The 20,936-nt window shown below is 41.4% G+C and overlaps 7 protein-coding genes across 8 annotated transcripts in view; 3 read left to right on the forward strand and 4 right to left on the reverse strand.

The window, feature by feature from the left end:
* LOC134188263 (uncharacterized) overlaps positions 1-1,886 on the reverse strand; it is a 4,904-nt gene extending 3,018 nt beyond the window's left edge. The window contains exons 1-4 of the mRNA XM_062656459.1: positions 1,839-1,886; positions 620-781; positions 318-525; positions 107-226 (exon numbers count right to left, since the gene is read on the reverse strand). Of these exons, the coding sequence (XP_062512443.1) occupies positions 107-226; positions 318-525; positions 620-781; positions 1,839-1,886 (538 nt within the window). The remainder of the gene's footprint in view (positions 1-106; positions 227-317; positions 526-619; positions 782-1,838) is intronic.
* A 3,590-nt stretch (positions 1,887-5,476) lies between these two features.
* On the reverse strand, positions 5,477-6,837 carry LOC134188072 (uncharacterized). 2 transcript variants are annotated; one of them, XM_062656254.1, is made up of 3 exons: positions 6,408-6,837; positions 5,904-6,242; positions 5,477-5,837 (listed from the first exon to the last, which is right to left on the reverse strand). In XM_062656254.1, exons 1-2 carry the CDS (start codon positions 6,745-6,747, stop codon positions 5,926-5,928), a joined length of 657 nt encoding a protein of 218 aa, XP_062512238.1. In that variant the 5' UTR covers positions 6,748-6,837; the 3' UTR covers positions 5,477-5,837; positions 5,904-5,925. The 2 variants fall into 2 exon arrangements, with proteins under 2 accessions (XP_062512238.1, XP_062512237.1); XM_062656253.1 differs by having other exon boundaries at positions 5,477-5,840; positions 6,408-6,836.
* Positions 6,764-10,647, reverse strand: LOC134188264 (uncharacterized). The gene is made up of 3 exons (XM_062656460.1): positions 9,612-10,647; positions 6,930-9,549; positions 6,764-6,851 (listed from the first exon to the last, which is right to left on the reverse strand). The coding sequence occupies exons 1-3, from the start codon at positions 10,501-10,503 to the stop codon at positions 6,764-6,766; spliced, it is 3,600 nt and encodes a 1,199-aa protein (XP_062512444.1). The 5' UTR covers positions 10,504-10,647.
* Positions 10,648-11,634: 987 nt separating this feature from the next.
* On the forward strand, positions 11,635-12,826 carry LOC134188265 (LDLR chaperone boca-like). The gene is made up of 2 exons (XM_062656461.1): positions 11,635-11,847; positions 12,048-12,826. The coding sequence occupies exons 1-2, from the start codon at positions 11,635-11,637 to the stop codon at positions 12,468-12,470; spliced, it is 636 nt and encodes a 211-aa protein (XP_062512445.1). The 3' UTR covers positions 12,471-12,826.
* Positions 12,827-12,858: 32 nt separating this feature from the next.
* LOC134188266 (uncharacterized) lies at positions 12,859-14,820 on the reverse strand. Its single transcript, XM_062656463.1, has 3 exons — positions 14,346-14,820; positions 13,770-14,077; positions 12,859-12,969 (listed from the first exon to the last, which is right to left on the reverse strand). The coding sequence occupies exons 1-3, from the start codon at positions 14,818-14,820 to the stop codon at positions 12,859-12,861; spliced, it is 894 nt and encodes a 297-aa protein (XP_062512447.1).
* A 216-nt stretch (positions 14,821-15,036) lies between these two features.
* Positions 15,037-18,511, forward strand: LOC134188267 (uncharacterized protein K02A2.6-like). Its single transcript, XM_062656464.1, has 4 exons — positions 15,037-15,865; positions 15,919-17,292; positions 17,347-18,421; positions 18,493-18,511. The coding sequence occupies exons 1-4, from the start codon at positions 15,037-15,039 to the stop codon at positions 18,509-18,511; spliced, it is 3,297 nt and encodes a 1,098-aa protein (XP_062512448.1).
* LOC134188378 (uncharacterized) lies at positions 18,504-19,183 on the forward strand. Its single transcript, XM_062656565.1, has one exon. The coding sequence runs from the start codon at positions 18,522-18,524 to the stop codon at positions 19,080-19,082; it is 561 nt and encodes a 186-aa protein (XP_062512549.1). The 5' UTR covers positions 18,504-18,521; the 3' UTR covers positions 19,083-19,183.
* Positions 19,184-20,936: the final 1,753 nt, after the last annotated feature.

Genomic DNA, 20,936 nt, shown 5'->3' on the forward strand with positions numbered 1-20,936 from the left:
CAACATTGAATAATTTATTTCAATATTTGTATTACTGCGGATTCGATCACGTTTGCACATCAAAAGAATGTTGCATGCACTATTTGAAGATGAGAGAGACACTCACATATTTCGTCCAGTCTTTTTCTGGCTACTTCCGTACTCGTAGGTAGTGGCTGTTTCAAAATCTTGTTGTAGAAATGTGGCGCAGACCAAGCGTCTTTACGTGGATCTTCCAGCAACGGTCCTAGAGAAAACAGAGAAGCATGCACGATTAATTAATTAACTTAATGCATTACTATGACTCGCTAACCCCTAAATTACTAGCTGTACTGTACCTCTGAGAAGGTTACGGACAGTGCGTCCGTCACCTTTTACTTGTGAGAACCACTTGTTGCAAGGGAACGTGTAGATAGTACCCGAATCATGCCGAACGGAAGCAAACTTCAAGAACCAGTCTTCTTGATCGACAGAAGAAGGACGAATCTCCACTCTTATGACATTGATGTCTCCTATCGGTTTGTGCTCTACTTTGAATTCATCTACCTATACAGATACATGTCATACGGTAAGACATACCTACAGTTACATACTGTAGTGTATGTGGGTGAACAATCTGCGGCTCATATGATCTACGTACTTGTCCTGCATGAAACAAGCGTGGCTGGTCCTTCTTTACAGAATTCTTTCTGTCTAACAAGATATCCTGAACGTCTTCCTCTCGACCATACAATGAGATAAGAACTTCAACATCATCTGCTCTAGATCTCTCTCCAGTATGCAATTGAATAGTGAAAGCCATCTAAAATTGCAACACAATTAAGCTAACAATTGAATTATATTATACTTGACTTTAGTGATGTAGTTTGTTGGAGCTTTGCAATCTAATCTTTCTTTGCACGTGTTTGTAGGGAGGTTGCTTCTTCTCAAATAACGCACAGAAAAACATGCAGCAACTAGAGAAACTTATACATCGAAATGTAAAATATTCATTTATGCAGTAAAAAAGAGGCGTTATCTTCTAGACTCTTACAGCCGTTTTGGGATGTAGTCAATCAAATGCAGGATGTCGACTTGCAAAGCAAACTAATTAGCTATAACCACATTAGAGTATCACTTACGATCGTCTTACACAGTACTGCTGCTCTAATAATTATTGAGACTCTCAACGAGAAGGCATAGTATGGCGTGCCATTTGTGTAAAAATTAGAGACTATGACATGAGGCGACGAGACAATGCGATGAGGCGATGAGTTATTGTTTGAGATTCCCAGAGCTTCGATCAATTGTCATGTGTGCATGTTTACAAAAAATGTTTTAGTGTTTTGCCTTCATCGTGAATGTGAGACATTAGCACCTTGTACATCTAGCCGACGACAAAACGTCAATGTAGGACCACATATTATAGTCATGGCTTGGCAGCATGTTATAGACATGCAGCATTACTATTAACGTACTACGAGTAACTGTCTTCACGGACTATAGAGAACGTTTAGTGTTAGTATAAACACACTCAGCCTTGCACATAAATTACTTATAGTATAAATAGATAGTACTTATAGACTCATACAAAACCTGGCTTCATCTTAATTAGCTAGTTGCATTGCCTACAGGTATTTCTCTAAGTAGTATGCATATGAGTTCCTAGCAGATGAGATTTGCATGATTCGAGCTGACGGTTTAGTGTGTGTGTGTGTGTGTGTGTGTGTGTGTGTGTGTGTGTGTGTGTGTGTGTGTGTGTGTGTGTGTGTGTGTGTGTGTGTGTGTGTGTGTGTGTGTGTGTGTGTGTGTGTGTGTGTGTGTGTGTGTGTGTGTGTGTGTACTAGGCGACGGCACGATCTATACTGGCATTGCAATACCTGATTATATGTATTACAAAGAACTCTTAGACGTCCTTTGAGAGTCATTCGGTCTGCAAGCAAAGCAGGCACTGTTGCATGCCTGGAGTGAGACTCTCAACACTTCCAGCCGTTTACACAGCCTCGTCAAAAAACTTCCTCATCTTCCTTTAGTTCGCAAGTCGAGAAACGTACGTCAGCTGACCGCATTAACATACGTCAGAGGTTAGATCCGGTCAGACTACAGAGCACAGCTGCTGCACACTTAGCTGCGTTCTCACAGTGCACGCAGTTTTCTAAAAATATCTATACTAGAAGATACAAGTGCCGTGCATGCATGCAGCAGTAGACTACATGCAGTCAGCTACACAACAACTACAGTGACATGTAACATACCGACAATATGCAGAATGATTACCTGTGATCGTGTTGAAGCTTTCAATTGTTGACACGCTGACACGATTAACGGCGTCTAGTGCTCGAGAACGGCAAACCTGCTGATACTGTACGTCGCCTCGTGCTGAAATGCGACAAACCTGGGAAGTCAACGAGGATATGCAACTTTGGTAAATTTACTTTACGACCGTCGAATCACCGGCTACCTCGATAATATCGTATTAGGACAATATTGTTGCATGTCTGTTTCACATCGCCATTACCATTATCCATTACGTACACGTGACACCGGAAGTCAGCGGGCACAGTATAGATACTATTCTAAATAACACAACAGATCAGCATCCATGACAACAAAATGCAATACAAGCTCTAGACATCGTCATGCGCAGAGCTGCCAACTGCCAACTCTGCCGCATTGAGCGAGAGACTTCCGCATTTGGGACCCCTTTCCCGCCTACTCGCATTTGACATCAAATCTCCCGCATTCTGATCATCGGTGAGTGTGACCAAAATGATGGGCGTGCCTGTTTTATGTAACTGTACCCTACAGTTTTAGTACATGCATGTGTACGCGCACATACTTGATATACGATATCAATTTCTATGTGCTAACCCCTCTCTTCATCCGGCTCTTTCTTATCATACTTGGTCAAAATACTGTACCGACCTAGAAGGAGGATCGAGTTGGTCAGAAGTGGAGGGAAGGGGCTGGCTACCTGATTACCATATGTATTGCTGGAAAAGCGATCGAAGAAGGCCGCAAGAAAATAGAATCCAGAACATCCCAACTAGTCACAAGAATGTGCATGTACTTTGTTCTTAGATTTTCATTATATAACAGGCAGTAGTACGTACAGTGCAAGTTCTGTGTTTAATTAAATAACTATTATGTTTAGTAATTGGTGTTGGTACTGTGTGTCGCTGATTAGACACATTAATCAATCGGTTATACATTTGTTGCACTGTCATTAAATTAATTAATGGCTTCTACTTCAACCGAGCATGCATGTACTTAAATTTTAATAATTAGATATTATTTATATATTATCTCACACCTATTACGATATAAATTTATTGATATCAATGCTATTGTAGGCGTGTCCAAAAATTTCAACTCACGCATTTTGACACTGCTAGGTTGGCAGGTCTGCATGCAAATGACAGCTAGAGTGACTTTATTAACAACTATTGGACGATCTGTGTTTGGTTCTGGTCCTCAAGTGCTTTCTTTAAGATTTTTAGTATTTAATAGTTGTCACGTGCGGTGATTGTGATAGTTATGCCCATCTATAGGATGGAAACCATCACAGTCAGACTCATAGTCAATGCCGGTTTTGTACATCAAATCAACTCAATCGTCACAAATCAACCACTGGCGTAGCGTGGTCTTCGAGTCTGTGGGAATAAATTAGACCGCAAACCACTCCCATTTTCTACTTTTGTACCTCCCAGTTTGTAGGCATCTAAGTAAAATTAATATCAATTTTAGTTTACAAATAAACTGCGGGACTGAGTGCCGTCAGTGCATGTGCGTATAGAGAAGTGGAAACTTTGTTACAGTTCGTGCCAAAAAGATTTTCATAACTCGCTACGATCGTATATAATTAATGGCATCTCGATGACACTAGAGTCTAGAAGACCAATTCAGTGCAGACGTCGTTGACCAATTTTAGCATTTCGTAATATAGCGAGCAATATAGGGTCTAGCTAGTTAGCTAGAACAACCTGTGAAGAAAGTGCAAGCAAATCATTTGCTGAGTAACGGAGCCCAGGAGATTCCATTCTTTGGTCAATCTTTGGTCAAACTAGACTTACTCGAAAAATTGATGGATAGGCTTCTGCATGCCTTTTTGATGCGGTCTTCTTTGACTCTGCCATTGCCGGATAGCGTAGTAAAAGTGATGGTCATGCGTGTCCACGACTTCTCGACACTGGTTCTAGCATACTGAAATGTATTGTTAGAGAGTTAGAGTCAATTAACGTCATCAATCGACATACTATTCTGAGATTAGTTAAGCGGACTGTTACTGTATATTAACTTAGAATTATAGTTCTGCTTGAAGCAAGTGACACACCCAAAATGTTTGGAGCTAAAATCTCCCCCATCTCTCCCCCATCTCACCCCCCCCCCCCCCCGATGCTAAGTCGGTGATATCAACTGTAAGTTACTGTTAAGCTGGATTTACAATATGCAAACGCTTGAGCGTCGCATCGCGTGCGTCGTGTAGTACAAATTCAAATTGTAAATGGTCTACGCGACGCGACGTTCGACGGACGCGACGCTCGCGACGCGACGCGTCCATATAGAACCAAGTTCTATTCGAGCGTCGACCTTGATTCCGACCAATCACAGCCAACTCTAAATGCACGTGTGGCTTCCGTGGGCAATGATTATTGATTTGGGCGCTGTAGTCGACGTTGAGCGGTCTATAGATTGTGTAGGGAGCTATCCTTGCTTGTGGATGATCAACTGCAAGACGTACAAAGACCTGCGTGCACGGGAGAACGCCTAGAAATTGATTTTGAGCAAGCTGGGGGTTCCGGCAGAGTTCTGCTAGTAGAAAATCGAAGAGCGAGTGGTCAGTTCAATAATTCAGGTAGCGACGTCTACGGCGCGCTGAAATCGTATTGTGAATGGTACGACGAGTGTGACGCGATACTTGCCACTCCCACGCAAGACAATGTGACAGGACGCACGCGACGCGACGCTCAAGAGTTCCCATATTGTAAATCCAGCGTTACTCTTGCATTGCATTGCACGAAATTTCTTAATTAAAACTATTGTAAATGTAGATCAAAAACTAGATTAATTATTTAAAACGTTTAGTCTATTATTAAATTAGATTAAAACGTCACGAATTAATTATTTTAAATCTCAGTGCCTTAAACAAAGTTGGGATGGGGACTTACTTGAGCACTGGGGTAATTAAATAATCATGCGAGTACAGTAATGCATGCAGCTGAGGAGTTTGTACTTGATGTGAGGCCTTGTTGTCTCATATCTACAAGTTAGAAAACATGAAGTCTAATAAATACAAACTTAAAGTTTCTAGACTTTTAGTTAATTAATTAACTAAAAAGAATTTAATTGACACTATAATAACTAGTTCTGTTAGTTTTACGACTTAAGCTTTCTAATTACTATTTGCAATGCAAATTGATTAATTAATTAACAAATAAACAAACAAGCAGTGAGTCAAATTTAATACATTTATTGATGGAGTCCCGTATGTGTAATGGCGGCATTGCTATGTGGTAATTGAATGATGATGTCAATTTTCTATTGTGAGATAATACAAGATTTCAATGAGTATGTACAATCATGTCCATCTAATGACAGACGGTCTAACGCAATCTATATATGTGCCACTCAAACACTAACAGCAATAGTCTAGTTACACTTGACTAGATGATAAGTCTAGCATATTAAATACATTACTGCAACTAGCAGCCTCACGAACGTTCCCTATTATAAGACATATGTACAGTTCACTAGATCATCTAGTGCCTTGAATGTCGCTGCTCGTACTGATCAAGACTTGCGTCCATCATACTTATGCTCTGAACAGCAAATCCAAAGTAAAGTCATTTCAATGTTTATGCAACTGTTGTTGATACTAACTGCTGAAAGACAAATCCGTCATTACAAAATGATGTTTACACAATGTATGTGTATGTATATCCTACCCTCCCACTTGTTTTGCACCATTCACTGCTGTGCTGCCACCTTTCCCACAACATCTTCTCCAAATACTTCATTTGCCTGAACTCTCAGTCTCAAGTCAAGTAATGCTTTGATTAGTGAATAACGTTGAGCGTTGACACCAAGTTGGTTTTTCCAGATCTCCAACATGGTTTTAGCTTGAACCAATAGAGAACCAGGTTGCTCACGTTCTATTGCACTGATTTCTCCTGTAACTGTGAAAAGGTCTGGAGCTAAAGTTAAGGCAACGTCTTTCCAACATGCTTTTATGCATTTAGCAAGACGACTTAACTCTTCTGGTTTCACCTCGTCAGCATTACAACCTGTAAACATATTCAAAATACAACATTTTTAAAATTAACTGTGATGGACGGACACATCAAGGTTAATTAGTCAAATATGATTTCTAATGCATTCATGAATTATTTCGATTTTGGGTCTCAGTATATTTAGACATATTTCTTTTAGTCATAATACAGGACAGATACCTTGTTGTAGTATAGCTCCATGTTTCTCTAGCACACGAGCAACATCATTTCTGTATATTGCATTGAGAGCCTTCATTAGTCGTCCTATTGTAGCTTCACTGGGAGGTTTCATCCTGCACCATTGCTTCAGTAGAAAACAAGTAGGGCCCTCACTTCTCTTCCTCACTACGTCTTCATTAAGAGGTCTGTTTAACAGCTCAGACCATAACCTCCTCCAGTTGTCTCCTAAATCATCATCTTCATCTAAATGTTTAGACACTTCCAGAAAGCAACTTGCAGTTGGTTCATCAATGAGAGATTCCACTGGTGTATCATAGCTTACTACAATGTGAAGAAACATTCATTACTACAAGAACCTAATAATATAAGCAAGACAATAAATATACTACTGTTGTGCCGTGATAGTTGAGAGGCAGCATAGAAGGATAACATCGTTTCACTTTCCTAACAAAAGCACAAGTCCAGATAGATAAATACCTTACAATACAAAATCTACTCACAGCGAGCCCATGTTGTGGATACCAGAGAGAAAGTCTGAGAGGAGGTTGAACTTCTCGTTTCATCACACTGCTGTAGAGCTGAAAACGAGAATTTTGATATCCATCCAAAGAGATAAACTCAATGTTAGAAGTGGATGTAGACACATCACATTCAAATCCCAACTGCAACGTCAATCCCGGCATTCCTTGCTGTTTTGCCTTGTCGACAACATCAACAATCCACTCACGAACAGCAACACACACCTTGGCATTGAGAGGAGCGTGTGTCTCTGACAACACAGTCATTTGAAAGTTGTATCTGTTGAGAGCAAACTCCAGTCGATGACCAGGATAGATGTGGAAGTAGCCCACATTGCGATAAATAACTGCCAAGCGACGAAACCGTTTACAGAGAAGAGTCAGTACTCTGTAGAATAATGGCTGAGGAATGCAAATGGGAGCAGATGACAAGATGAGGGGCAATGACTTCAGCTCATCATTCATCTTGCATGACTCAAGACCAGCTGCATGCTCCAAAAGACAAGGAATGAAGCAAGCCTTACTCTCAAACACGTCTCGTTTGACTTCACAATGTGATTCACCTCCTCCTTCCAGACTAAGAAAATCATGGTAATCACTTGCTGTCTTCAGATTCTCCTCTTCCAAAACAGAATACTCACACAGCAAATCATAGTGCCTCATCAGTGACACAATGAGACGTTGAGCAGAACCGGCATCTGATAAAAGATGTCTCACAAGAGACATTGTCATGATGCCTTTCTCTTTGCTGCGTTTTACATCATTCCATAACATGGGAGGAACATCACCTTCCATGTATATCGTGATCACTTTCTGCAGCTGTGATACAAACCATTCCACATCTAACACGACTTCTTCATCATCTCCACTCTTCAATGCCATGGGATGATACATCAACACTGCACGACTACTCAAATACTGCAGCAACACCAACAGCTCCTCTCGACTTTTGATTCCAGCAGCATTCATGGCAAGCTGCAGTAATTCATCAACAGTTGTCGTCTTCTTTGTTGGATAAGAGACTTTCACTTCTCGTACCTTCTGCTCATACTTGAGCCATCTGATGGGCAATCTGTGATGTTGGGCTACCTTGTGAGCCACATCCTCTGTCTTCTGACGAAGTAATTTCACCTGTGGATCTACGACTCCACTGTCTGGATCTGTCACTGTGTTATCCACATAGAAACACATTACATCTTTAGATGCCCATATGATATGCTCCGCCAGCACTGTGCCCTCCAGTTTCTTCCTTATGAATGCGTCCTGTTTCTCCATCATCCCTGGTTGCTCCTTTAGCTCATCAACATGCGTTCCTACTAGAAACATGGCAGGTGATCTGATTCCTTCTTTCTCAAATATCATGATACGACGTGACTGATCACCTTCCATGATATGAACACCCGATACCCACTCTTCCAATCGATCAAAGTTTGTTTCGTTATCAAACAAAGGAATGTGGATAATTTGTCCATCTTCTGAGCAAAACTGACATGGAGTCTTGCCGTCCATTGGTAGAGAAGCATTAAACACGATGTACATAAAACTAGCTTTTGACATGATCAAATGATGTGTGACATAGAACACATTCTGACCAGCATAGTCCAACACAGTAAGCATGATTTCTTTTTTAGCCTTTTGATGAGACTTTCGGTCTCTCAAAATCTTGGAAACCCTTTCTTGAATGTGTTGAGGTAGAGTAGTTGTATTCTCAGTAGAAGGAGCGTCAACACTGCCAGGCAATATCGATGTCACTTGTGTTGCATTTGTTCCTGCCGATTGGAAATTTGCAATTGGAATGCTTGTCTGCTGGTTTACTGCTTTACTTTCCTGACTGCTGTGTAAATCAACCGAATATCTTCCAGCCATAGATTTGCTGTCTCCTTTGACAACTAAATTGTCTTCATTTCTAAAATCTGATTCAATCTGATCTAACACGGGACATGCTGTAGCAACAAGCATGCCTGTACCACCTGATGCTTTTGCATTTGTGACTGGGATGTCAGACAAATATCTAGAGTCATCAACTGGCAACGAATTTGATGACGTTTGTGATGACACCAACAAATCTGACGCAACAGATGGTGGTGGAACTGCTAAAGTTGTTGGTTTTTTAGAAGTAATGGGCAACTCCTGAGAAAAACCATTAAGTGGTACATGAGGCAGTGAAAGCTCCATGCCAACAGGAGCAGGTTGCTCATGTAACTCTTGCTTTGATGATTTGCTTGTAATGTGGGAGTCTTTCTGTTTCATTGGCTGTTCACTTTCTTTGGACTTAAAATATTGATCTTTCACTTGTGGTGTGTCGAGTGTATCTGCCATATTGATCACAACATTCTTCTCATAAATTTCTGTGTAGTCAGCGCTTGTGAGAGGGTTGGTCCAGTCACATGCTTCCTTCACAATAATCTGACACTTTGGATCAAACACCACTCCTCTTGTGCTCGGCTCATCACGATTGAACTTCTGCAGAGTGAGAGATTTTGTTAAGCTCGTCTTGCCGGCACCATCACGACCAACAACATCAACACGTAAAAACACATCCACTGCTGATCCCTCATTACAACTTGACAGATAGATACGCAATGCTGTCTCTCCTTGGGACACAATCTCTTCAGGAAATGTTTCTATAAATAAAACAAATTTCAATACTCAAATAGAAAGCAAATGACATGTTTCATTCACTCACCGGTAGCCTGAATGATTGATGCCATTTTGACATTTCCTCGTGTTTCTAATCTCTTCAAAGCAGATTCTCCACTAATTTCAACTTTACTCACATCAGCGCCATGAGACAGAAGTAGTCTTGCTACATCTTTCTGCTCATTAACAACAGCTAAATGCAATGCACCTATTCTGCCTCTCATCTTGGGGTCAATAGTAGCACCGTGTTCTATCAGCAAACAACATAAATCTGAACGTCCCACCTTCACTGCTAGATGTAAAGGAGGGTCCTTAAAAGTACGATCTCGATAGCTGTGAGGTACTTCTGCATTTACAGATGCGCCATGATCAATCAAATGCTGACAAAATGTAATATTCTGTTCTTTCACTGCTCTCTGAATGAGTAAGTATCCTATTGTTGTATGACAGTTTAGTGCTCTCAGAGATAATCTATTTGAAGGGTCTAACTTAGCACTAAATTTAATAATATGACCACAAGTATTAATGTCGTTAGCTTTATGAGCTCTACTGAAAATGGCTACAAGATCTTCTTTGTCAATAGTCACCTTCTGTAAGACATCTAATATGGCTTCACCTGACTTTTGCAGCAAACAGCCAAATGTCTTAGCAAGTCTGTTCTTCAAAGCAACATGTAAAGGTAAGTTTCCTTCTCTGTCAGCTATATGAGGGTTCACTCCATGTGATATCAACTTATCACACAACTCAACACATTCAACACGACTCTTGCAAGCCAAGTGCAGTAATGTCTCACCACACACATTCACTACATTGCAATCAGCATCATTTTCAACTAACACATCAACTGTGTTCGTATTTCCTTTCTGACATGCAACATGTAGAGATGTGTCTCCATTGCCATCTGTAGCATTCACTTGAGCTCCCTTTGCTATGAGCATCACACAAACCTCAGGGCAATCTCTCTTGCTACAAGCTGCCTTATGAAGAGCAGTTTGATGAGAATTATTTGTAGCAAACACATCAGCATTGCAATCCAAAAGATGTTGAACTGCTGATGTTAAAGCAGCCTGACATGCCAAGTGTAGTGGTTGGTTTCCATCTTTATCCACTGCATCAATAGTGGCATTATGTTTTAGTAAAATAGAACACAATTCAGGACAGTCTTTCTCTCCACCAGCTGCTGTATGTAGTGGTGTTTGTCCATATTTATTCAATGCATTTACATCTGCTCCACATTCCACTAACAGCTGGACAGTCTGATTGTCATCAATTCCTGGTTTTTTAACATTCACTACGCATGGATGTGGAAAGTAGCGGAAAAGCAGATTGCAGGTATCAACAGCTATGTGAAGAGGAGTTTCACCTTCATTGTTAACAGAAGTAACATCAGCTTTGTGATCAACTAACAGTTGACAGATATCGACATAATGACGATAAGCAGCGAGATGAAGCGGCGTATTTCCATACTTGTCTGTCTGATTGACGTTCGCGCCTCGTGACAGCAAGAACGAACAAATATCTGAATTTCCATACCTGATTGCATAATTTAGAGCTGTAAGCCAGAATCTATCCACACAGTTCACGTTCCCTCCTTGTTCCACCAGTCGTCGAACCTTCTCCCATGCTTTCTTCCTCGCAGCATCAGCGACATTTCCTTCCATCTCGTGACGTTGAAGTTTACCAGAACGTTCACTAACAACACGATCACATAACACAATCACTTATTCATCCATATCTCTCAAACATCTCATTTCTCTTACAAAATCTCACAAAACGGTGCCATCACGCTCTCCACCCTACGAAACGACAACGACCAATCACACAACGACACGACTTTTCACGTGACAAAAAGATAACGTAATTTCCTTCTTCGCACAAATTCGCAGTTCTAGCAAAATTTTGTTCTATCTCATTGCGTTAAAGTCTACAAAACATTCAGCAACACGATGTTTAAAAATTTCAGTCAATTTGCGCTTATCGTTTGCTCTACTACAAGCGAACGCACGTGACCATATCAGATGCAAAATATGAAAGCTCCCGGATAACCAATACGTTTTGACGTCCAAAGTATGAAGAACGCGTTGCTGTTGTCACCGCTCTACGTAAGCGGAGGTGACGACAACTCAGCAGAATCTGCCAAGAAGAAGAAAAAGAAACACATCCGGGACTACACAGATGCAGAAATGGAGGAGTTGTTGGGAGGCAGAAATTTACCATGTTGTGAGGTCGTAAAGCTTGCCACGCAAGTCTCTAGTGGCATGATTTGTAGCAACACGTGCTGGGTAATTTCCACTTCCGGTTGACTTTCATAATCAGTTTCTGGTTGATTTTAATGAAACTGTTATTACATTTTTACTTTTAAGTTACTGGGTGATGTAATGATCAGTTTCAATTATTTGGTTTTACTATGTTGTCATGGTAATTAATTAATATTTTTGTCTACATGTGTGTATTCATGATTCTGTTGTGTTTGTGTTTCTAGAGTAATGAAGAGGACAAGGATCCAGACGATTATGCATGGAAGAAACCCAAACAACCAAACGTCATGTTCGACCCTTCGAAGCCCATCGACAACGTCGAGGATCTCCTCAAACAATCAAAGAAAGGACAAGTTCTCATGTTGTTCGTCCAAGTCGCAGGCGATGTGACCAAACCACAAGCAGAGAAGCTCACCGGCCAATGGCAATTGTCTCTATTCAACGGAAACATTCAGATCCAGAGATACATGATAGACGACACGAAAGCCATCTTTCTACTCGAAGACGGCAGTTTGGCTTGGGACGTAAAAGACTATCTCATTCAACAACCCGAGTGTCGAAGTGTGGAAATCGAGCAAAAGACGTATTGGGGCAAGGGGCAAGACAAGCAGATAAAGATGCAGAGGACAAGAAAAGTGACGAGATAAAGAAAAAGGCGGCACAAACAGCCGTACCGAAGCCAACAGAAGAGAAACCAAACGAACAGAGAACGAGCGAAAAGAGGGCGGGGTCTAGTGGAAGTCAACATAGCAAGGATGATCTATAGTGAGGGATGTGCTGTATTGAGTGAGAGGAACTGAGTGTAATATTTTTACGATGGAAAGTTTCGAACCATCACAGACTCATGATCAACACCGGTTGTGTACATCAAATCAACTCCATCGTCACTGATCATGAACAGCTGTAGGTTATTCTTGCATTGCATTGCAAGAGATTTCCTAATTAATTAAAAACTGTTTTCAATAGGTATTGCACTAAAACGTTTAACTGATTATTAGTATAAATATGGGGTAATATGGTTCAACACACACTAAATCAATTGATGGAGATCATAAGAATATGCGTACTGTACCTCCTAGAAGTTCGATCAAGACTGCTAAGTGATGAGCAATCTCTATTTCTAAAACGACTCTTCGTCTGAGCAACCTATGAGAACAAAAAGTTGCTTTAATGCTTTAATGTAGTCACATACAATTAGATCAAAAACAAATAGTAAATAAATGTTAGGCAATCTGACATGCTAGTCAGGTAGACACCTAAGGTGAAAGTAGGCATGTGCATGAATGCGTATGTGTACATGTGTGTATGTGTTGTGTTCGTGTGTGTGTGTGTGTGTGTGTGTGTGTGTGTGTGTGTGTGTGTGTGTGTGTGTGTGTGTGTGTGTGTGTGTGTCACTCACTGTGTGTGTTTGTGCTTAAGTAACACATGTGTGTGTTTATTTGTTTGTGTGTGTGCATGTTTGTGTTTGTGTTTGTGTTGTGTGTGTGTGTGTGTGTGTGTGTGTGTGTGTGTGTGTGTGGTGTGTGTGTGTGTGTGTGTGTGTGTGTGTGTGTGTGTGTGTGTGGTGTGTGTGTGTGTGTGTGTGTGTGTGTGTGTGTGTGTGTGTGTGTGTGTGTGCAGGTGCACATGCGTGCGTGTGTGTGTGTGTGTTTGTGTGTGTGGTGTGTGTGCAGGTGCACATGCGTGCGTGCGTGTGTGTGTGTGTGTGTGTGTGTGTGTGTGTGTGTGTGTGTAATACATATACATGTACACACAACAAAATCACACTGCGAGCCAGTGCCAAATATCTCCTGGTCATGTACTGTAAATGCCCACTACAAGTTTCATAAAACAATCCAGACCTACAAACCAAACTTCAGATTTATCAAAACTTCAAGTCACCAACATCGTGAACCCAATACAAATCCCTACATCCAATGTTTACTGTACAATAACATCATCCTCACCTGACAATACTCTTCAAGACATCTTGCCACATCGTTTCTGAAGATGTCATTTAGTGCTTTAATCAAACGTTCAACGGTTGCTTGAGACGTTGGCTTCATTTGGCACCAACGAGTTAACACAAAACAAGTCGGTCCTTCCCTCATGGCCCTAAACATCGATTCATTGAAAGGTCTGTCAATCAGTACAAACCATAGACGCCGCCAGGAGTTGCCCATTTCATCGGGTTTGTCGAGAAGACGAGCGACTTCCAAAATACACTCATGGGGAGGATTTTTGATCAATGCTTCGACGGGAGTTGAGTAGTTCACTGACACATACACGAAGGCATGAGACTCGAGCATAACAAACACATTTCCAGATATCTTCATGCATAGTAATACATCCAGGGCAACGTATACATGTATGTACTACATCCGGGAATACGTCACATTGCATATGTATTAATACATCCGGGAATACGCCACAAGGGTATGCAAGGTCCCGGATGTGAACACTGGGTGCTGACATCCGGGACTACTAAACTAAAACGGACAAGATTCAATGTGTTCTGTATACACGAGCGACATAGTTCTCACCGGGTTCTCTATTTTCAACACCCGTCTCACTCCCGGTCTCACTAAAAGTTGTGTCGTAGCCTCCGTAGGATTCTCTTGGGTCACGTGACCTAAAATCAAACGCTGGATCCGATGAGGCTGATGTTGGTTGCTTCTGGAGACGTGATTCTAGTTCGATAAACGACTTAGCTGTCTGTCTGTCGGGTATGTCACCAGACATGACGGTCTCGTAGATGTGTGACTGAGCGTCTGACTTTGTTTGTACAATTTCCAGGAACTTTGCGATCTGATCGTCCGATTTGCGCAAGAGATCGTCTATGAAGCGTGTCGTCTGTTCGTGTCTGACCCTCATTTCTCTCAGCGTTTCCATTTCTCTCATCGAAATGACGTCTGCGGAAAAGAACAGGCCCAAGTAGTTGGGGATCATGAGTTCGTTGACGAGATACTCATAATGATGCTTTAGGCGTCTTCTCAGCGAAGGATCACGAGCAGACATGAGAGGAACGAGTTTGTGCCCAACGTGGGTGTAGTTACGTGAAATCCCGTATGTGCGCGACAATTATCGCGTACCCAGACCGTTGTTAGAAACTGACGTCAAGCTGTCACATGAATGTTGGACAACTATACCAACATTTGACTACATGCAATGATGCCTCAAAAAATGTAGTCTAATACGAACCCGATAACGCTACATGGTGTCAGGAGTTAAGGTATGGCACAGTCACAGTTGCAAATACCGATGCAATTTGACTTCAGCAAACCGGAGGACTGGGAACGCTGGATAAGAAGATTCGAAAGATTTCGACAAGCATCAGGATTAGCAGAGAAGACAGACGAGACACAAGTAAGTACGTTGATCTATTCTATGGGTGACAAGGCAGAGGATGTGCTGCAGACGTTAGGATTGAACGAGGAGCAGAAGAAAGACTACAAGACCGTAAAAGAGACTATGACGAGCTTCTTTGAGGAGAAAAGGAATATCATTTACGAACGCGCGAAGTTTAATCAAAGAGTTCAATTTGAAGGTGAACCAGTGGATGAATTTATTACTTCGTTATACAGTTTGGTAGAACATTGTAGTTATGGAGAACTTACTAACGAAATGATTCGGGACAGATTGGTAGTTGGACCGAGAGATGCAAAGTTGTCAGAGCAACTTCAACTTGATGCGGAGTTAACGCTTGAAAAAGCAGTGATAAAGGTAAGACAATCGGAGTCAGTAAAGAAACAACAAGATGTAATTAGAGCTTCTGCTGAAACAACGCAAGTAGCTAGAGTAAAGTCTAATCAAGTTTGGAAGGACCATAAGAAACTAGGAAGTTACACAACGGCAAGGAAATTTTTCCCAGCGGAGGGTAGGAAACGCTGCCACAGATGTGGGAAAGTGCCAGAGCACAGCAAGAGTCAATGTCCTGCTAAAGACTGTAGATGTAAGAAGTGTGGTCGAATGGTCATTTTGCTCAAATGTGCAAAACGAAAAAGGTTTCGGAAATACACGTATCAGAGAAGCAGTATCTTGATTGCATTACTAAGGAAATTTCGTCAGCAACAAATAGTAGTAGTAAACATGAGCCTTGGACGGTGACACTGTTAGTTGACAAAGTTCCAATAAATTTCAAGATTGACACCGGAGCAGATGTGAATGTTCTTCCTGAAAATATAGCTAGAAATGTTTTCGGAACAAGGTTGAAGAAGTCTATACGCTGTCTGAAAGGACCGAATCAGAAGCCACTAGAAGTATGTGGACAGATAAAATGTAAATTAGAAAAAGGAAGTCAATCAGTTAAAGAGGAACTGTATGTCATTAAAGGTCTCAGGAAACCATTAGTAGGACTTCCTACGATAAAAGCTTTGAAACTAATCACGAGAGTTGATCAAGTAGATGTGGATCACGAAATGATAGATAAACATCCGAAATTGTTTAGTGGGTTAGGAGTTATGAAGCGAAAGTATAAAATAGAGCTGAAAGAGAACGCACAACCATATGCTCTATCAACTCCAAGAAGAATTCCTATACCGCTATTGCCAAAGGTAAAAGAAGAATTAGTTAGGATGGAGAAAGATAATGTCATTCAAAAAGTGGAAGAGCCAACAGATTGGGTTGCAGGAATGGTTGTAGTACCTAAACAGAATGGAAAGATGAGAATTTGTGTCAATTTAACTCAGTTGAACAAGTGTGTTAAGAGAGAGAGACACATTATGCCTAGTGTTGATCACGTGTTAGCTCAGTTGGAAAATGCTGTGGTATTTTCAAAACTTGACGCAAATTCAGGTTATTGGCAAATTCTATTGACACAAGAGTGTGCACCATTAACGACATTTATCACACCATTTGGTAGATATTTTTTCAAACGTTTACCTTTTGGGATTACTTCAGCTCCAGAAGTATTTCAAAAGAGGATTTCACAAATTTTGGAGAACTTGAAAGAGGTTATCTGCTTAATGGACGATATTCTGGTATTCGGTACTAATCAACAAGAGCATGATTGTAGGTTGGAAGCGGTGTTAGGAAGATTGCAGGAAGCTGGAGTTACTTTGAACAAGGAAAAGTGTCTGTTCTCAAAACGAAGAATAAAATTCTTGGGTCATGTAATTGATTCACATGGAATTAGTTCAGATCCAGACAAAGTTTCAGCAATTCTGAATTTAAAGGAACCCAGAAACAGAACTTACATTAGGAGTTTTTTGGGAATGGTCAACCAACAAAGTAAGTTTGTAAAAGGATTAGCAACGTTGACTGAACCTCTCAGAGCATTATTGTGTGGTCGAAATGCTTGGATCTGGGATGATAGACAAAGGAAAGCGGTAGCAGAAATCAAGAAGAGATTAAGCGAAGCCCCCGTACTAGCAGTCTATAATCCAGAGAGAGAAACGAGAGTTGCTTCAGATGCTTCTTCAGTAGGACTAGGAGCAGTGATTGAACAAAAACAGAGCAACGGAATTTGGAGAGCCATAGCATATGCATCACGTTCGTTAACACCGTGTGAAAGAAGATATGCTCAAATTGAAAAATAATCTTTAGCTTCAGAGTGGGCTTGTGAAAAGTTTTCATGTTATCTTGTAGGCAAGACTTTCACGTTATTAACCGATCATAAACCGTTGTTGACTTTGTTCGGACGAAAAGAATTGGATGAACTACCACCACGAATTCAGAGATTTAGAATGAGACTGATGCGATATGAATACAAGATAGACTATGTACCAGGAAAAGAACTAGGAACGGCGGACACTCTTTCTAGGTATCCAGTTGATGAACCTACAGAGATTGATCACGAATTTGTAGAAATAGTCGAAACGTGGGTTAACCAAGTTATGGATCATATTCCTGCCAGTGATAAAAGATTAGAACAAGTTCGGCAAATGCAAAAAGAAGATTGGTTATGCCAACAAGTAAGAAGGTTTACAGACGATGGTTGGCCAGAGAAAAGAAATCTGCATGAAGAATTGAAGAAGTTTGCTGCATTGTCTTCGGAGATAACTGTGCAAAGAGATATATTGGTAAGAGGACCACAATTGATAATTCCCGACAAACTAAGAAGAGAAATGATTGAGAGAATTCATGAAGGACATCAAGGCATTGTAAAGTGTAGAGAAAGAGCTAAAGCTGCGATATGGTGGCCACGTATGAGTAAGGAGCTAAAGGAGTATGTTTTTTCCTGTCCTGTATGTTCGAGAGAAAGACGTAATCACATAGAGCCATTAATCACAACACCTTTACCTTTACTGCCTTGGCAAAAGATTGGAACAGATCTTTTTGAATTCAAAGGATCGCACTATCTTCTTGTAATAGACTATTTGTCTCGTTACATAGAAGTTGTTGAAGTTCGAAGCATGACATCAGTTCAGATCATTAACCAATTAAAAGCTATATTCTCTAGACATGGAGTTCCGGAATGTGTGGTTTCGGATAATGGGACACAGTATACATCTGAAGAATTTAATATATTTGCAAACGAGTATGGATTTAATCACGTTACGTCAAGTCCAAAGTATCCAAAAGCCAATGGAGAAGCCGAAAGAGCGGTGAAAACAGTGAAGACGTTATTACAGAAAGCCAAGGATCCATATCTTGCATTACTGTCATATAGAACAACACCGTTAAGCAATGGATGTAGTCCTTCTCAATTGTTGATGTCAAGAAGGCTAAGGTCAAATTTACCTATGTCAGTGGAGCAAAGAAAACCTGAAGTTCCCAACATGCAACTTTTGAGGAAGAGAGAAGTAGATCAGAAGAGAAAGAAGAAAGTCACCTATGACAAACGTCATAAAGTGCAACATCTTCCTTTATTAAAAGCGGGAGATTCAGTATGGATTTCTGACAAAACAACAACGGGTACTGTTCTAGGAGAAACGTATCCAAGATCGTATCTTATTTCTACTCCGAAAGGAATTCTTCGTAGAAATAGGAATCATATCAGAATTGAAAGTGAAGAAGAGAGAAAGATGGAAGGAAGTGAAGAAGAGAGAAAGATGGAAGGAAGTGAAGAAAGAATTGAGAGAAGATCAGAGCCAGAGAGAGAACAAAGGACGAACTTAGAGTCAAATGTGAGAGAGGAAGATCATCAACCATGTCATCAATATGTTGGTAATCAAGGTAAAACGAGTCAGAATACTTCTGAGATGCAAAGAAATGAGAGAGAAAATACATTGGAGACTCAGAGAGATCTGGTGGCGACTCAAGATGATAAAGATGATCATAGAACGATTAGAACTCGGTCTGGGAGACAAGTTAGGAAACCAAACAGGTTGGATCTTTGAGTTTAACAAAGAGGGATGTAGTGTGACTGAGTATGATACTATTATTAGTTACTATGATGTCACGCGAGTGCATGAATGAGCATGCGTAGAGAGTGAGTCATTCGAGACGTATTCACCGGTTGGGGTGTAACTAGTGTGTATAGAGTCTGTATTCTAACGTTGTGTGCAAACGACAATAGTAATACGTGTCTGGTGCCTTAATACGAACCCGATAACGCTACAATCTCATTGCGTTAGAGTTTACGAAACATTCCGCAACACGATGTTTAGAAATTTCAGTCAATTTGCGCTTATCGTTTGATCTACGAGCGAACGCACGTGGCCATATTAGATGTACTGTACTAGTAATGCGTGAACTTCCGTCGAACGTCGCTTCCAATGAAAGCTACGAAGCACTACTCATTGGGAGTAGTTTCTACAGTACCTAGAGGAGAGTTGAATTTTCTAGTTACTGTAGAGTTGCACTATACCTACCCAAAATGGATTTTTCTCACTCGTAACTTGTTACTTGTTACTGCACTCTAGCTACTCTAGAAGATTTGGTCAGACTTCTAATTTTTCCAAAGCTATAGTTATAAATTCTGTCTGTTTTTGTGTATCGCTTTTACAATCATAACTGTCTATATAAACACATATTGTATCAATTTACGTACATTAGCTATGTACGGTATCGGAGTTGGCGACGCGCGTTAGCAAGGAAGTCCCGTACGTAACGCGCGCACTACTCTTCACGTTTGTGCATACACTGCGGCAGCAAGATTGGATGCTCGTAGATTTTCAGGTAGCGCTACTTGAAATACAACGTTTCTGTTGTTTCTGATCAAAAATTGACGTCTTTCTGGCTAGACGTTCTCTCATGTCGAACAGCGCGTAGTGATTGGCTGCCAGGCCATTGTCCCTCGTTGCCGCACCCGACACAAAAAAGAATAATGCGTCGTGATTGGTCACTTGCTTGCATACATACATTCCTGTAGCGTGACACCCATATATGGTCATTTTTGGCGTACATCAGTGGCGTAGGAAGCGTAGCGGCTGGGGCGGCCATGGCCGCCCCACTTTTCAAAAAGTGGCTTTCCGCCAGCTGCTCATTGCCTGTAACTTCCGTTGTTAGTTGTGCCGATTAAATAAGTAATATATTTCAGCATAAAATGCGAGCAAACTTAACGTGCGCTAGATTGCTCACTGTACAGCGCACAGGCACGTTCGTTATATGCACGTGATCACCGTTATATCCACGTGGACAACCCGTAGATGGCGAGCGGCAACGCATGCGCACTCACTCCAGTTTTAGTAGGCGCGGTTTCTTTGGACTACAGTGAAAGGGTCCACTGGATAAGTGATAAGTATTAGGAGCTGCGGGTCGGTGCGACCAGAGGCTGCATGTGTGTACAACTAGGACCACACCTCCGTATGGTAGCGCACGCTAAGTGACCACGCCTTCTAACGCGCATTAGGCCGCACCACTTTTTAATTGCTTCCTACGCCACTGTACATAGTCAGCCAGCCACAGAGATTTAGGCAAATAGAACCCCGTTAGTATACTGCTCCTCGCAAGCCACGTGACTTCTTTGAAGTCCCGTCCCTTTGACTCGTAGTAATTGAAGCTGTGTTTACACCGTCACTTCTACAGCTATGAGCCTTCAAAGTCCTGAACACCACGCGTACACTATGTGCATGGAGTAGTCACCGGAGTAGCGTCGGGGGAGGGGGATGGAGGAGGGGAGTGGGCTGGAGGAGGGGAGGGGAGGGGGATGGAGGAGGGGAGGGGATAGAGGAGGGGAGGGGATAGAGGAGGGGAGGGGGATGGAGGAGGGGAGGGGGATGGAGGAGGCGAGGGGGATGGAGGAGGGGAGG

This window comes from Corticium candelabrum, chromosome 12, assembly GCF_963422355.1.
Source record: "Corticium candelabrum chromosome 12, ooCorCand1.1, whole genome shotgun sequence".
Lineage (NCBI taxonomy): Eukaryota > Metazoa > Porifera > Homoscleromorpha > Homosclerophorida > Plakinidae > Corticium > Corticium candelabrum.